This window comes from Nilaparvata lugens, chromosome 11 (genome assembly GCF_014356525.2).
Source record: "Nilaparvata lugens isolate BPH chromosome 11, ASM1435652v1, whole genome shotgun sequence".
Lineage (NCBI taxonomy): Eukaryota > Metazoa > Arthropoda > Insecta > Hemiptera > Delphacidae > Nilaparvata > Nilaparvata lugens.
In genome coordinates this window covers 26,308,867-26,327,243 of record NC_052514.1, presented here as the reverse complement: position 1 = coordinate 26,327,243, position 18,377 = coordinate 26,308,867, and the positions used below count along the sequence as shown (strand labels likewise).

The window sequence follows — 18,377 nt, the reverse complement described above, 5'->3', positions numbered from 1 at the left end:
ACTAAACCTTGATAGTCTTATTTGATCAATTAAAATTGGTTGGCGATGAATTGGTCGGTGATATTATTTAGGGTATGATCACATTGCATGCACGAATGTCTACGCATGACTTGTGTGTGGCTGTTCACACTGTACGCCGCAAGCAAGTGCACGCGTTCAGTGTGAGTGTTCCTATGGCTCTTACCATGTTTTGTTTCTCCAAGTAGTGATCTTACCCTAAAGCATTCGGTAATTACTTCACTATAAACTACTATACTCAAATTTACTGAAATAGTGAAATAAAATGATAGTTATTATTCGATTTTTCTACTGTACCGCCCCAGAAGGATAAAAAAAAATATTTTCTCTTTTCCCCTTTATGTGTAGTTGAGAAGTTGATATTGTGGTAATTATTATTCATTTTAAATGGGAAAACTAAGAAATTGTCAAAAACCCCAGATTTATTGAAAGTTAGAAAGACCGGTTTCGGTTGTTACACCATTATCAATCTCTGATAAACTTTGATTATTGATTTATTGCATTATTTTCATGTAGCTATATTTCGTTTTCAAGAAATATTATAAACATGGGTACAAATATTGCTTCATTTTTATTCTATGCTACTGTATCATTATATCGCTCTGTATTTTTTGTATTTCCGCCATACAGTGATTCTGAGAGGACAACTGGCTCAAGGCCAAAATTGCCCCACTTTGAATGTTGATCAATAAACGTTCAAAAAATAGGGCTATGTTATTGTATACAATTTTTTACCGTATTCCGATTTTCATTTCAAATGCATTCAAACGAATAATTTAAAGTGTTGATAGTTATAGAAAATTGGTGAAGTGATCGATATTAGCCTTGATTATTCAAACTGGATGTTACCTTTACTTTCAAGAACCCAAAATTGAAGCATTCTCAACCCATGAACATGTTCTACCCCTATAGCTGAATACATTAGTCACTGAACAACATAGTGAGGAAATATAGATATTGATATAATAATGAAAAATAAGGAATGTTTTTCTTTTGACACAGTGTTTGATGAGATGTAGTGACATTAATTCCTAATAAAAACCAAAAAGGATGAATTTAACCTAGATATTAATGTTGATAGTAGTTGACAGTTTCAATGTGATAGTTGACAACACCTTAGTTTTTCAATTAGAAAGAAATCAACCAAAATTAATGGGATGAGTAGATGGAGAAGGATGGTTTACAATTATTCAACTAACATTTTCAGAAAGCATATTTAATGTTTTCATAAAATGTTAAAAAATATATGATAATTTATGATGTGATGAGTTAGTTGTCCATTACGAGCTGCTAGTTATTGAATCAATTTGAACACTTTTCAATAACATGGCAGCCTAAATATTAAGTAAATAATAGTAAGTTATTTAAAAACATTTCAACCTAAATATTAAGTAAATAAAAGTAAGTTATTTAATGACACAGCAGCGTAAATTTTAACCCACAGTAAATAATAGTGAGTTATCATTTTCTATGTAGAATGTCTAATTTTGGCGTGCATAGCTACTAACGACTGGTATGAAGTAAATGATGACAGCTGAAACACAAAATACCACCAAATAAGCAACACTACATAACCAAAATACACTAAAAATTAACAAAAATACAAAACAATATAACGTTTTAAGAATAAGCATAACTACACAATCAATGTAACCCAAAATGTTTATTTCACTTTACTGAAAGCAATTTGTTATTGCAGGATGGGAAGATTCTCCTCTATTCAAACTTTTATGAGTGTTAATATACCCAATTAAAATGCTCACCAATTTAGCCTATTGTTTTGTCCAATTTCTGGTCTTTAAAATCTTGAAGCAATAATATTAGAGAAGCATAGCTTGAATTATTCACCTTTATTAAAATCTGTTTAGCGGGAAAGAGTAAGTTGTAATTCGAAGACATAGTGTAGGTGGTAGAAAAATATCCAAGTTGTATAGGGAAGAAGTGATAGGTTTGCATAATTTTGAAAAACCCTTCAAAAATACCACTTTTTTGAAAATTCGTAGCTCCGGAACCAAAAATGGCAGAGTCCTGCGCGATTACTCAATTTATTGAAAAATTTATTATCTTTAATTTTGTAGAGAATGATTTTTCTCCAAAAACTTGAAGTTTTCGAGATTGAATGGAGAAAGTCCGAAATTTTAGGGATATTGGGGTGAAGCCGCCCTCTGGCGTGTCAGCAAATTTCAGATTGAATTCGCCTATCTCAATCTGTGCGACAAGACCATCTTGCCTGCGAGGACAAATAATTCCTCCCAAAAAGTAAAATTACTACTTATAATATTACTAAACTACAGATGAAAATTACTGAGATATTGCATTTATCAAATGCTAATTTATTAATAATTATTATTGAAACGAGAATCCAAATTAAATGCTGTACACCCCGAAGACTTCTGCTACGTACTGCAAATATTGACAACGGGGTAAACAGCTAGATGGAAATTCGATAGCACTACTATGTATTTTGTAATAATTTTTGAATAGTAGCGCTCATCGAATTTACATCTAGCTGTTTACCCTGTTGTCAATATTTGCAGTAGCAGAAGTCTTCGGCGTGATTAACAGCATTTAATTTGGATTTTTCTTTAATAATTATTATGAATGAAATAATAATTTATTTATAAATAATAGCTAATCATTCATAGTTAATTTGTTTTGACTTCAAATTATCAGATCTATTGGCATATTATCTACTTGTCTACTACATAAACATGTAATGAATTGAATATAAAATGTTCTACTTACGATGAAAAAAGATTAGAAACAAGAAATCCATCCAATGGTATCCCAAAACGAACAATAGGATGTACAGAATCAGATACAGAACCAGGAGCACTTTTTGAGCTGGAACCCATAGTTTGATTTTTGAGAAGAGTCCCTGGAAAATACGAAAATCCATCAACATATTCCTTTATAATATTGTATTTTATCTTTAGGGCTACTTTTAATATAAATTTTATATAAATCTAGGTACCCATTCAAATTATTTCGTCACATGTTCTTGAGAATGGCATCAGCAGCCGAAATATGTCATGACGAAATAATTTAAAAGGGTACTCAGATTTATATTTTTATTTATCCTTTATAATACTATTATGAGAAGAATATTATTTTTAAATCACATGAATACTGGAAAATTGAGAAAATACGATGTTAAAATCATTGATTACATTCTTCAATTTGTAGAATAAATTGTTTATGAGATGAGGTTAACCAATCAAACTTGTTTTATTGTGAAATGTATTTATTTATTTATAAACTAGCCGTCAGGCTCGCTTCGCTCGCCATATCCGTCTAGCTTTGCCCCCTGGACCCCCGACTAGATCGTCCAAAATGATATCAGCGGGCTCGCTTCGCTCGCCAAGAACGCAGATTTTGGGCGTATCTTTGGCGTTATTTCAAATTCCTTCTAACACAACATCATTACACCCTAGCTTAGCTTCTGTACTAGATTTGAACAATTTATGTTCATTTGTTCTCGATAAATCTGAGAAAACGATGGAAAAACGCAGATTTTGGGCGTAACTTTGGAATTTCTTCCAAATCCGTTCTTAGTGCGCCAAATTTGAACGTTTTGGTCCCGTAGATTATTAGTTCTGCGAGTGAGTGAGTGAGTGAGTGAGTCAGTCAGTGAGTGCCATTTTGCTTTATATATATATATATATATATATATATATATCAATCAATTAGTTTATTCACTAAAATGCTTTACAAAATTGGTCCCGCTAAACCTAAAGATTTTACAGTAGGTGCCTACAATAATAAAATACATAAATAGTATGCTAATATATAATAGAATGCTAAAATACATAATAGAATGCTAACTTAAAAAATAAACTAAGGAAAATTTTTTTTCATGAAATTGGGAGTTTAGGAATTTAAAAAGGAGTATGGGGTATTAGATGAACTAAGGATGATTAATAGGGTGGTATAGGGTTAATGGGAATTGGAAAAAAATGGAAAACTAAAAACCTTCAAATCATAAAACTAAATTACATTTAAAATAAAATAAACTTGATACTCTATAGTAAGTAAACATCAAAAGATTAATCTTATTCAGAATTAAGGATAATACTAAATAAAAATACAATAAGTGATCGGGGGTCTCAAACGTTAATTACCATCCATATAGTATATGAAAATTAAATGATATTTAATATATATTATGAAAATTAGATAGTCACTCTAAGGCGGCGGTGTTTCACAGATACTAAAATTCATTTTACCAGCAAACTAATATTTTGTAATTATAAAAATAAAAAAAAGCAAAAGATTGATGATTTTTTCACTATCTAGTACACATTTAAGTGTTGGATTAGTAGTGTCACAAATAAAATCATTCACAATGATAAGTTGGAAATATCTTCCTTGGAATAATCTCGGATGATGATAGGGAGCAAATTAAACAGTTTTGGAATAGTGTATTTCATGATCTTTTTCCGTACAAATTATTATATCTAGGAATTGAATACACACTGAATGCTCTATATATATATATATATATATATATATATAGATATTGATATAATAATGAAAAATAAGGAATGTTTTTCTTTTGACACAGTGTTTGATGAGATGTAGTGATATTAATTCCTAATAAAAACCAAAAAGGATGAATTTAACCTAGATATTAATGTTGATAGTAGTTGACAGTTTCAATGTGATAGTTGACAACACCTTAGTTTTTCAATTAGAAAGAAATCAACCAAAATTAATGGGATGAGTAGATGGAGAAGGATGGTTTACAATTATCAACTAACATTTTCAGAGAGCATATTAATTTAATGTTTTTCATAAAATGTTAAAAAATATATGATAATTTATTATGTGATGAGTTAGTTGTCCATTACATTACGAGCTGCTAGTTATTGAATCAATTTGAACACTTTTTCAATAACATGGCAGCCTAAATATTAAGTAAATAATAGCAGAGACAAGAATAATATAGGTTATAGCTTACTTATCCTTCATCTATGATAATAGTAAGTTATTTAAAAACATTTCAACCTAAATATTAAGTAAATAAAAGTAAGTTATTTAATGACACAGCAGCGTAAATTTTAACCCACAGTAGATAATAGTGAGTTATCATTTTCTATGTAGAATGTCTAATTTTGGCGTGCATAGCTACTAACGACTGGTATGAAGTAAATGATGACAGCTGAAACACGAAATACCACCAAATAAGCAACACTACATAACCAAAATACACTAAAAATTAACAAAAATACAAAACAATATAACGTTTTACGAATAAGCATAACTACACAATCAATGTAACCCAAAATGTTTATTTCACTTTACTGAAAGCAATTTGTTATTGCAGAATGGAAAGATTCTCTTCTATTCAAGCTTTTATGAGTGTTAATATACCCAATTAAAATGCTCACCAATTTAGCCTATTGTTTTGTATCATTTCTGGTCTTTAAAATCTTGAAGCAATAATATTAGAGAAGCATAGCTTGAATTATTTACCTTTATTAAAATCTGTTTAGCGGGAAAGAGTAAGTTGTAATTCGAAGACATAGTGTAGGTGGTAGAAAAATATCCAAGTTGTATAGGGAAGAAGTGATAGGTTTGCATATTTTGAAAAACCCTTTAAAAATACCCCTTTTTTGAAAATTCGTAGCTCCGGAACCAAAAATGGCAGAGTCCTGCGCGATTACTCAATTTATTGAAAAATTTATTATCTTTAATTTTGTAGAGGAAGATTTTTCTCCAAAAACTTGAAGTTTTCGAGATTGGATGGAGAAAGTCCGAAATTTTAGGGATATTGGGGTGAAGCCGCACTCTGGCGTGTCAGAAAATTTCAGATTCGAATTCAGCGCCCCAAAATACATATAGAACCGTCGAGAAACTTCTTTCGGGGCTGTTTCCTGAAAAACTACCATTTGACTGGACTATTATAAGACTTACATAATTTGAGCCAATTCTTTTCCGCATTTTTAATAAATAACCAAAAGAATAGAAATCTTCAGAATATTAGAGAGGTCTCAATTCTCAAAAATTTATTATATTTCAATTTCTATTGCGATTAAATGTTGGGTTGCAGTGAAAGGATTCAACACTACATGCATGCAAAAACATTCACTGATCAGCCGTCTAATCTACACATTGAAGCCAATTCTAAAAGCCCCAAGTTACTAATTGCAACAAGAAGAAACACTCTTCATGAATACCACGTATATCACAAATAACCAAAAAATATTTGAGATTGGATAATACCTTGCAAATGCTGTTTTCAATAATATCATCTGAGTATTTAGCAAATTGGATAAAGTTTGAATTGAGTTTCTAAAGTCTTGAAGTGGATTCCAAAAATGAAGATAATGGTTATTTGATTGCATTATCTTTATTGTTGGAATAAATTCATTCCTCATTTGCTCTAGTAGGTACATAATAAACTGGAGGGTGATTGATGAATCAAGGCTTGCCAAGAATGGTGCCAGAACGAGCCCTTGTGCGAGGGTAATGTGATAGATGATGGTTAGAGATGAGTGGACCTACAGATAAAGGTGAGCTGGACCTTTTTTTTAATTTTGCAAACCATATCTGTTAGCTGAGACCCTTTCTCATGCAGACACCCTTCCAAAGAGAAAACCGATAGCACGGCGCTTATCTCAATCTGTGCGACAAGACCATCTTGCCTGCGAGGAAAAATAATTCCTCCCAAAAAGTAAAATTACTACTTATAATATTACTAAACTACAGATGAAAATTACTGAGATATTGCATTTATCAAATGCTAATTTATTAATAATTATTATTGAAACGAGAATCCAAATTAAATGCTGTACACCCCGAAGACTTCTGCTATATTGACAACGGGGTAAACAGCTAGATGGAAATTCGATAGCACTACTATTTTGTAATAATTTTTGAATAGTAGCGCTCATAGATTGTCCATCTAGCTGTTTACCCTGTTGTCAATATTTGCAGTCGCAGAAGTCTTCGGCGTGATTTACAGCATTTAATTTGGATTTTTCTTTAATAATTATTATGAATGAAAATAATAATTTATTGATAAATAATAGCAAATCATTCATAGTTAATTTGTTTTGACTTACCTAATTAACAAATATATTCAAATTATCAGATCTATTGGCATACTATCTACTTGTCTACTACATAAACATCCAAAACATGTAATGAAATTGAATATAAAATGTTCTACTTACGATGAAAAAAGATTAGAAACAAGAAATCCATCCAATGGTATCCCAAAACGAACAATATGATGTACAGAATCAGATACAGAACCAGGAGCACTTTTTGAGCTGGAACCCATAGTTTGATTTTTGAGGAGAGTCCCTGGAAAATACGAAAATCCATCAACATATTCCTTTATAATATAGTATTTTATCTTTAGGGCTACTTTTAATATAAATAAAAATATAAATCTAGGTACCCATTCAAATCATTTCGTCACATGTTCTTGAGAATGGCATCAGCAGCCGAAATATGTCATGACGAAATAATTTAAAAGGGTACTCAGATTTATATTTTTATTTATCCTTTATAATACTATTATGAGGAGAATATTATTTTTAAATCACATGGATACTGGAAAATTGAGAAAATACGATTTTAAAATCATTGAATACATTCTTCAATTTGTAGAATAAATTGTTTATGAGATGAGGTTAACCAATCAAACTTGTTTTATTGTGAAATGAATTTATTCATTTATTTAGAGACTAGCCGTCAGGCTCGCTTCGCTCGCCATATCCGTCTAGCCAGGGGGCTTTGCCCCCTGGACCCCCGACTGGATCGTCCAAAATGAGATCAGCGGGCGCGCTTCGATCGCCAAAAACGCAGATTTTGGGCGTATCTTTGGCGTTATTTCAAATTCCTTCTAACACAACATCATTACACCCAAGCTTAGCTTCTGTACTAGATTTGAACAATTTCTGTTCATTTGTTCTCGATAAATCTGAGGAAACGAAGGAAAAACGCAGATTTTGGGCGTATCTTTGGAATTTTTTCCAAATCCGTTCTTAGTGCGCCAAATTTGAACGTTTTTGGTCCCGTAGATTATTAGTTCTGCGAGTGAGTGAGTCAGTCAGTCAGTCAGTCAGTGAGTGCCATTTCTACATAGGCCTATTTGTGTAGATAAATCTAACTGGATTCTATAAATAAAATATTTTTGTTACAGATGATGCCCACATGAGCTTATTGCTTGTGTGGGGTTAATGAAAACAGTGTGGATTATTTGATGATCAAACGTCCATGCCACCGACGGGATTCGAACCCACAAAACAGGCGGCAGTGCTAGCAGACTGAAGTTCGTAACGCTCCTGACCATTAAACCGGAGCTCATTATTAACGGCCGGTCATTATTCAATCAAACGTTAGACTTGTGAGCTTCAAGATTCTTTGTAATTTACTGGATATATTCAACTGCTTTTCTTATAAAGAATATGATCATACAAATAACTGATAAATGTTCTATAATTTATCTATTATTTAAATAAAATATTGTACTTACGTTCCTAACACCCCACAACAATATGAAAGATGCAATGAACTGGAGCAATGCTAATAGCAGAATGATAACGACCACAGCCGACATGAAAACTGAAAAATGAAAGAGAAGATGAAATCTATGAAAAATTTGATATAAATAGATAAAATTTGTATAATACATGTACAGAATTTGTGTTATTGATTTTTTGGATCTTCTCCAACATTGAAATGTGTTATTTTTAACATGAAAGCTTGGTTCAGTACATTGAATTACTTACTCATAAGTAGAATTGACTACAAAAGCAATTTCATTGATTGATTAAAATTGTTGGATAGCATGTGTAATCCCTACTCTACAGTAAATAAAAATAAAAATTAATTATTTAGTTTAGGAAAGATGGGAAAATTTATGTTGTTTGATGATCATTACATCTCTAGGCTACTACCGAACTGATTAACTTGGAATTTTTCAGAAAGATGACAGAATAAAAATTGTTACATTCAAAGTAAAAAATACAGTATAAAAATTACTTACCACCTGAAGTGTCTCCACCTTTTCTTATTTGATCTATTTCAACAACCAACCATTTTGCTGCATTGACACCTCTATATATTGCACAGATCTGAAATAAGAAATTATGTGGAAAACATTTTAACAATAAGAAATTCAATGGGTTATATGACAGTTGTTAAACATGAACTTTCGGAAAATTTTACTTGCTGAAATTCAGAGACGGGCTAAGCTATCAAAGCCAATTTTATCAAATTAATGACTTATTAGTAATTATGGGGCTTTTTCAAGTTAAGGCAAAGCTTTTAACTAAACTTTTATTAAAAAATAAAATAGAAAGAAATAGGTAACTCAAAGACTGTGAGAATTTAAAAGAAAACAACTACTTTCTACACAATATTCTTGCACAGCCAGGAAATCACTCATCATATTTTATTTCAACACAATGCGAATACGATCAAATCAAGTGCTGCGTGATCTGTACCAGAAATGTCAAATTGTTGACAAGATAAAATGAGGCGTTTGAGTTGGCTGGGTCACGTTGAGAGGATGAGTGAGTGACTCAAGAGTTGTAAAAAAGGTATTCAGAAACAACCCAGGAGAGAGAAGGCTGAGAGGACGTCCACGAAAGCGTTGTATGTGGAGGACGATATAACTATAGCACCAAGGAGTAAGTAAGTAAGTTTCAACACAATGAAACTTTGAACCCTTGTAGTCCACTCTATCAACCAACCTCAACTTTCTAACTCTACTTTCACAAAAAATAAACAAAAATAGATACATGAAGCGTAAGCTAATAGATTTAAAAATGTATTTTACATACAATATCAAGCAATCCAATGATGATTGTTCCTGTACGAAGAGATTGTCCGCATATACGCCAGCTTCCATCCTCTACTGTATTGCAACTCATAATTGATAATTATTGATTTTGAACCTGAAAAAGTGTAATAATTGAAAATGGAAAACAATAAAAGATAGGCAGGTTACAGTAGCCTATTTAAAAAAAATAGCCTATATTCAACCTTAGTCCAATTTTGGATTTCGTCTTGTGAATAGACTAATACATTCTTGAATGTTTTCAGACATTAATAATGAATGGACGTTAATAATAATGTTAGGACAAGACAAGGTAAAATTATGATAGGTCTAGAAGAAAATTTTTATAAAAAAGGAATAAATAACAGAATATTATAAAATTATATAACTGTTATTTAATGAAACTTGAATAAAGCTTACTGAATCTCCATTTTATGTTTTGGCAAATAAGTTAAAACTTGAAAGAGTTCTTTTGTAGAAAATTTAATGGAGTAACTTAAAGATAACGGTAATGTTGAGGGATAAAAGGATAATATATAGAAAAATATAACTTATGAAATGATAAGAGTAATTTACGTTATTTATATCAAAATATTTTGGAAAACAATAAGGAAACAGTCTCCAACTTACATAGAAAGAAGTGTCAAGTTAAGACGAGGACGAGACTACAAATACAAAACACAACTATAAGTTTATGACAAAAGGTATAAAAGTTATTGTATTGACATTCAAATTTTCATTCATAAACGCTATGATCATAAACATTTTGACTGGGAAAAATAAGTAATAACTCTTCAAGGAAGCAAAACAAAAACATAATGTACAGTACATAACCTCAAATTTAATAAACTTACCAATAAGTTGGCATTAAATTCAAGAAAAAGGAATAGATTCTAACTAGTTATTAAGAAATATAATTTTCAAATTAATGTTGTTTACAACAGAAATAGCACAATACATTATTGTATTTTTTAAAATCTCTTGTTGACAGAAAAACTACTTGTACTCTTTGCAGACTATTTTGAAAATGGAGCTATTTTGATCAAGTTTGTTCTTGATATAGCAGCTACATAGAACAATCTGAATTGTTACACGATTACAATAGCAGAATTCAACAGAAAAATAGTTTAAAAAATTAAAATAAATGATTTTAAGTAACTTACAGTCTCAAGTTATGTTGAAGAACAGGAAATCAGTTCTGGGTTGGGACTTGGAAATAATAACACATACGCATGCGTAAAGTTTAGCGGGTAATTTTTAAAATGAGGAAAATAGCTACCTATTTTCTATTTATTGGTAGATTGGTATATGAGAGCACAGTCCTTGTTCCTCGTATTCTTTTCATATTTTATGTATGAAAAAGTATTTCAATTATTCATTAATTGAAGCTTGTTCATAAAATATTCTCAAAAAAGAATTCATATCCGTGCGTTACGTTACCGATTACCGTACCTACCGTTATTAGAGCTTCTCATTCCTCATAGAATAAAGAATTTTTAAGCTGAGACAATAATTAAAAATCTATCTATTAATCCAATAGTCTGTTTATCTAATAATAAAGCACTAGTCTGTTTTGCACATTTTCACAACTTCTTTTCCTGGTTGGTATTCGTAAATGACGTCAACAAAGTCCATTGGAGGAAAGAGATTTTTATATTATTTGACCTTGCAGATTATGAGGAATACTTCTACTGAATAAATACAAAGATAAATTACATTGTATATCTTAGTTTTTGTAACTTGGATTTTATTTATCTATTGCAGATGTGTGATCACTGGAGAAATCCAAGTAATATATTCCTAATATTTATTGTTGAGAAATTATTCACCTTAGCCTTGATCTGTAATATTGATGAATATTTTTATTTACTCATTTCTTTCAATGTGAGGTAATATACCGTACACATATAGATTCACTTTGAAATACTTGAATTATGATATATAGTAGCAGTCTGATTTTTATGATTGAAAATATTTTTCAACTGAGTGTTGAAAAAAGATCCCAGCGTCTGAAAGCGCGCCACAAATCTGAGTAGAAACTGATAGCTTTTAAAAATAAAATTCAGACTGCTAGTCTATGTCGTAATTCAAGTATTTCAAAGTGATCTTTAACAAGCAGCTTGTAATGGAAAGAAAATTGAGTACATAGATTGCTATACTCTACAATGTTGATTAGGCTACGGCACATTCGTCAGAGATCGAACCAAAATAAAGTATTATAGTTTGGAAAAGCGACTAATATACATATAATGATCTTACTTCGCACATTAATGAATAATTGACGAAAGATTTTCATTTACTTTAGAAAATCGATTTTTAATGTCAATTATAATATAAATAATCTCAATAACTTAAACTGTACAAATATGAACATTCAATGATAGTTTGATAAACAACATTAGTAAATTATTAACAAGTCATATGGTTCATATGATTAGAAAGAAGAAGCGTGAATGTAGAGCAACCAGCTTCTTACATCTCCCCCCCTTGAACGAGAAACTTCCTCGAAGGTGTCAATTTGCTTGAGTGACAGATGATTGGTTCACTCCCATTGATTCCGCAGGCCACTTCATACATTGAGTTTGATATTCTTCTTATAATGGGGAACGGTCCACTTCTAACTTCATCTAATTTATTTCTATTCAACTTGTTCCCTTTTTCTATATACACTAGTTCTTTTTCCTTGAAACCATATATTCTTCTGTTCTTATCACATGTCAGTTTGTTCCGTTTGTGGTTTAAATTGGAATTTTTTATTGCTTCTTCTCTGTCTATTTGTAAGTTTCGTTTTTTTCTCAGTTGTGATGGTATTATTTCCAAATCCTCTCCCAATAGCAGATATCTTGGTGTAAATTTAGTAGTGCTATGGATTGTCTTGTTGTATTCTGATGTGCAACTTTCCGCTATTTTCGACCACGTCTGCGTTCTTCCTTCTGGACTATTCACTTTGCATCTAATACGATTCACCAATGTCTGGTTTAGCCGCTCATTAAGACCATTTGATTGTGGGCAATCTACCGATGTGAACACCATTGTAACACCTTTTTCGAGTAGGTAATCTCTAAACTTTTTTGATTTGATAGACGCATATTGATCAGCTAATAGGATCTTGACAGAATGGTTTTGTAAGATAGGATCTAGCAAACGAATGTATTCTTTAGTAGTTTGACCGCTAGAGCTTGAAGTGAATGCATATCTAGAGAAGTGATCGACCAATATGTGTAGGTATATGTGTAGGCTTGCGTTGTATATTGTCTCCATCTTACACAGCACTGTGAACAATTTTCTATAAGAATGGAAAATATTCAGCGTTTTCAGACCTCAAAGAATAAACCCGGAATAATATATAAAGGACATAAGTATAGAAAATCGTTCTCATCTACTGTTAGCAGTGTTATCACTTGGCGTTGCCTTGATAAGGAATGTGCGGCTTCCATGAAGACTGATGTGAACTGTGATAGGGTTGTTGAATTGTCTGGTACTCATAAGAATCATACTCGACTTTCAATGCTTTCTGAATCCCCTATTTCGTCATCATCCACTATCTCTGTTGGACTTACAACTGAAGTGGGAAATCAAAATATCGATTCCAATAGTTTGTCATCGATGCTCGATGGATCGGATTCTCAATTTGGTCCTCTGAATGATGAACTTTCCCTTTTGAGAATTGAAAATGAATCGTTGAAATCTCGGCTTGAGGAGTTGGAGATACAGCGTAATGCGGCTTTAGACAGATCGATTGAACTGGATATCCAATTGATGCAACGTCTGGATGCAGCTAAAGACATTACGACACAGACCGTTCCAGCTCCAGCCAGGGACAATAGGACTAGCGGAACTCTGATTGATCGATTAAATACATTCATCGGTGATGAATTATTCACAGACAATGACATTGATGTGTATTGTAAGAAAATGTTTCCTAGATGTAAAGATTTAATTGTCGTTGACACGGCTGTAGTGTCTTTGATTATCAATGATAGTAGTTATGACCTCTCCTTTTTATGCCCCAATTCGTCAGTAAACAGAAATATTGCCTTTATTCTTAATGACAATTGCAAAGTTGATTCTGTAAATGGATGGAGTGGCTCACACTGGAGTCTTGTTGTATTTGATTACATTGATAGTACTTTCTATAATTTCGATTCTATGAGAGAATATAACAACAGGTCATTGAATATTTTGGTGGAAAGAATGAAACTGGTTCTCAATTCGGATAGGATAGTTCATGTAGACTGTCTGCAACAGCAAAACTCATTTGACTGTGGTTTCTTATCGCTCTTTCACCTTGAAAGCTACATCAAAATCAGAACTAAGAACAAAAGTAAATCCATTAATAATAGTTTTGAATTTGCCAGATTTGATTCAAAAAAGTATAGATTGGAGGTATTGAGTGCCATCGTTAATTTTTTAAAGCAGCAGAATGATGATATTGGTAATTTTTCTCAATCTACTGTCTCAAATCTTGAAAAAAAATCTCTTGCTCCGAAGTCAAAAACTGTTAAACCAGTTAGAAAAATTAAACTATTCATGAGTAGCCAGGGTCGTACTGTTGTTGATAGATTAATGCGTGACAAAGATGAAAAATGTAAAGTAACAGGTACACTAAAGCCTGGAGCTTGTTTTGAGGATGTGACCAGGGAGAGCGTGGGTGACTGCTCAGATTTGGGGCCTCTGGATGCGGCAGTGTTGATTGGAGGGGGTAATGACATTGCCAGAAATGATGCCAAAGGTTTCATATCAGTCCTGCGTAGGAGGCTGGCTGATTTAAGACACACCAGAGTATTTTTATTTGACATTCCACACAGGTATGACCTCCCAAAATGGTCTTGTGTAAATAAAGCAATTCAATGGGCAAATTCTGAGATACATAAAACATGTAAACATTTTGAAAATGTCACTGTGTTAGAGCTTTGTAAGTTGGGGAAACGTTTTCATACGAAACATGGGCACCACTTGAATAATCTTGGAAAGCGGTACGTTGCCTCACAAATCTTAAAACAATTCAATAAAGACGTGATAATTCCAACCAATAAACTTATTCCTCTAAAAAACTACTAAGGCCATCAGCCGAGACTGATTTCAATCCATATCGGCTGAATTATAGGGATGATTATGCCATTCACTCTAGGAAAAGTAATATAAATATCTTACATCAAAATGTACAGAGCTTATCAAATAAAATAGGGCTGCTGGAGGAGATTATTGTTAATTTCAAGTTGGACATTTTATGTGTATCGGAGCATTGGATGACTGATGCTGAGCTTGAAGTAAACTCTAATATTAAGCATCTACATTTAGTAACCGGCTACTGTCGCTCAATACGAATTCATGGTGGTGTGGCCATATATTCAAATCATGATGCGTCCCAATACAAAGTATTAAACTATTTAAATAACATTTCGGTTGAGTTGGACTGTGAATTAGCAGGAGTTCATTTCTTGAATATTGATATCATGGTCATTACTGTTTATAGAAGTACTCAAGGTAATTTTGAAACGTTTTGCAGGGTTATGGAACTAGCTTTAAGTTATTTAAATAAGAAAAACCGGAAATCAATATTATGTGGTGACTTCAACCTGCATTTTAATAGAAATAGTAAGGATGCAGAACACTTTGTTAATTTGTGTTGTATGTATGGGTTCGAAATGAGGGTTCATGAACCGACAAGGGGTACCAACTGTCTGGACAATGTGTTCACAACTTTCAAAGAAAGTTTGAGTGTTCTAGTGAGTAACTGTCATGTTAGTGATCACTTGGGCCAACTTATTTCAATGAGTAGAGTGAATTATATCGATACACAGAAATCTAAGACAAACACTGAAAAGATTCATAAAATAGTAACTAAAATTGATGACAGTAATATTAATGTACTTAGGAGTTACCTGTTGATAGAAGGCTGGTCAGATATTTTCAATAATCATGCTGAAGTAGATACAAATTTTGAAGCATTTCTAAATATGGTTATATATTACTATAAATTAAGTTTCAACGTAATCATTACAAATAGGAAAACTGGTTCTGGTAGACGTTCAAGTAACAATCTAAACTGGTATACACAAGAATTGAAAAATCATAAGAATAGGCTTGATTTTTTATACTTTCTTTCCAACACATCCTCTGATTATAAAGATATGTATACTCGAGAAAAAAGTTATTACAGACTAATGATAAAAAAAGCAAAAAAAGAATCCAACAAAAGTTTAATAGAGAATTCTGAAAATAAGTCGAAGACACTGTGGAACATAGTAAACAAGGATAAATCAGAAAAAAAAGAACTACTCAAGAACATTATATCTCCAGACAGTTTCAATAGTTTCTTTGCAAATATTGCTAATGAAATTAAGAAAAAACTTGATAAAAATGATACAGTTACATCAGATAATCTACTAAAGAATAAGAATGTTCCTGAAAGTATTGAGATGTTTAGATTCAAGCCCATTAATGAGAATTGCGTTCTGGAAGTTGTTAAGCATATGTCACCAAAGATAAGCAAAGATCACTATGGACTATCCAATGCCCTAATTAAACGAATCATAGATTGTATTGTTACCCCATTCACGGCACTTATTAATGAAGTGATCGCTAATGGAAAATTCCCCACTTCTCTTAAAATTACCAAAATTATACCAATTTACAAGAAGGGCAAGCATGATGATATTGCCAACTATAGACCTATTGCTTTGGTCCCTATACTGTCTAAAATAATCGAAATTCTGCTCGCAATGCAATTTTGCAAATTTCTTGAAATTAATAACTTGCTCTGCAAAACACAGTTTGGCTTCCGAAAAGGCCTCTCAACCACACATGCTCTTATAAAACTGGTTGAAGAAATTCTTGACTGCTTTGAAGATAAATCCTCTGCCGCTGTCTCTTTCTGTGACCTCAGTCGTGCATTCGATTGTGTGTCACATGATATCCTCCTGGCGAAATTGAAACACCTTCATGTTGAGGGACCTGCTCTTGAGCTATTTTCTTCCTATTTGCGAGGCAGAGTGCAGTACGTCTCCGTGAATGGTGATAACTCTTGCGTTTTGCCTGTGGAGAGTGGTGTGCCTCAGGGGTCTGTATTGGGTCCAGTGCTTTTTCTGATCATGATTGATGATCTTAGCATAAATGTCCCAACAAAAATCTTCATGTATGCCGATGATACCACAGTTCTTAATAAGCATAAAAATGATGCTCAAGCTGTTGCACTGTCGGAGAGGAATCTGGAGTCGGTGCAAACTTGGTTGAATGCCAACGAACTGTTCCTCAACAAAGCCAAAACCACAACAGTCACTTTTAGGCTCAAAAAGGGATCAGCAACAAATGATACTGGTAAGGAGCAGAAATTCCTAGGAATAATTATTGACCCTACTCTAAGTTGGGCACAACACATTGCTGTTCTGAAAAGTAGGTTGAGCAGCGGTGTGTTTGCCCTTAAACGATTATGTGGGGAGCTGGACCAACATGGACTACGTCAGGCTTATTTTGGTATTTTTCATCCACACATTTCATATGGCCTTATAGTCTGGGGCTGTTCTTCACAAGCACACGACATTTTCATAATGCAGAAAAGGGCTGTCAGAGTCATCGCCAGGGCGCGGAATCGGGAACATTGTAGAGATATTTATAAAGGTCTTCGAATTCTAACTCTATATTCATTATATATATTGCAATGCTTACTATTCCTGAAAGCAAACCCAGAGAAGATGGAGTTGAGAAATTCAATTCATTCTTATAATACAAGATCCAATCAGACGCTCAATGTAACACGAAGCAGACTGCATAAAACTGATCAAAGTCCCTCGAATGTTGCAATTAAATTGATGAATAGGCTTCCTATTGAGGTGAGGCAACTTAATCACAGGAGTTTCAAAAAGATTTTAGAAATATTTCTCTTGAAAAACCCCTTTTACTCAGTTGAAGAGTTTATCGACATGAAAATGAATGTAGAAGATTTCAATATTTAGAATTTATCAATATTACTGTTATATGAATAGGATTAATATACATACATACATGTTTTTATTGTAAATGTGACTTTGTATTGTTTTTTATTGACAGTATTTGTATTGACTGAGTGTTTTACTGTTATATTGACTGGCCTATATGTCAAATTGTGACATCCTGTTTTTTGGCTAATAAATTTATTATTATTATTATTATTATCGTTTTGTTGAGTTGTTTCCACCAAACCCTCCAACAGTATCTATCGACATGATCTCATACGGTTCACTAGCTGGACCCAATTGTGAAAGTAATCCTATTGAGCGACCTCTTCTTGTTTTATTCTTCTTACATATATGACACGAATCACAATAGCGCTTGACCATTTCATCCATGTTGGAAAAGTAGTAATGTGGACGTATGTGTAATAGTGTGTGGTGAGTTCCGATATGTCCTAGTTGAAAATGAATTTTCTCAATCAATTTTTTACCCTTTTCTTGAGAAAGGAAGATTCTTTTGTTTCCTTTCATACATTTGTAGAATATTTCCTCTTTATATTCAACATTCCTATTATTCATTATTGCTTCTTTGTTTTTTTCTTGATCGTCTTTTATTTCTTGTATAGATATCA

The 18,377-nt window shown here is 32.4% G+C and overlaps 1 protein-coding gene across 7 annotated transcripts; it reads right to left on the bottom strand.

Annotated features, from left to right (window-relative positions):
* Positions 1–1,218: 1,218 nt before the first annotated feature.
* LOC111046384 lies at positions 1,219–11,432 on the bottom strand. Of its 7 annotated transcripts, none has more exons than XM_022331914.2 (6): positions 11,271–11,427; positions 9,819–9,932; positions 9,020–9,107; positions 8,507–8,595; positions 2,764–2,896; positions 1,219–1,552 (listed from the first exon to the last, which is right to left on the bottom strand). In XM_022331914.2, the coding sequence occupies exons 2-6, from the start codon at positions 9,906–9,908 to the stop codon at positions 1,500–1,502; spliced, it is 453 nt and encodes a 150-aa protein (XP_022187606.2). In that variant the 5' UTR covers positions 9,909–9,932; positions 11,271–11,427; the 3' UTR covers positions 1,219–1,499. The 7 variants fall into 7 exon arrangements, with proteins under 7 accessions (XP_022187606.2, XP_022187604.2, XP_022187605.2 ...); XM_022331912.2 differs by lacking the exon at positions 11,271–11,427 and adding an exon at positions 10,978–11,225; XM_022331913.2 differs by lacking the exon at positions 11,271–11,427 and adding an exon at positions 10,669–10,997.
* Positions 11,433–18,377: the final 6,945 nt, after the last annotated feature.

What these genes read in the sequence shown, in the direction of transcription:
- LOC111046384 (XM_039438004.1), bottom strand. Translation starts at nt 9,908, where the DNA reads ATGAGTTGCAATACAGTAGAGGATGGAAGCTGGCGTATATGCGGACAA. An exon ending in TCATTGGATTGCTTGATATT is followed by an intron (nt 9,108 to 9,818) that starts GTATGTAAAATA and finishes TTCTTATTTCAG; the next exon opens with ATCTGTGCAATATATAGAGG. An exon ending in TGTTGTGGGGTGTTAGGAAC is followed by an intron (nt 7,330 to 8,506) that starts GTAAGTACAATA and finishes CGTATTTTCCAG; the next exon opens with GGACTCTCCTCAAAAATCAA.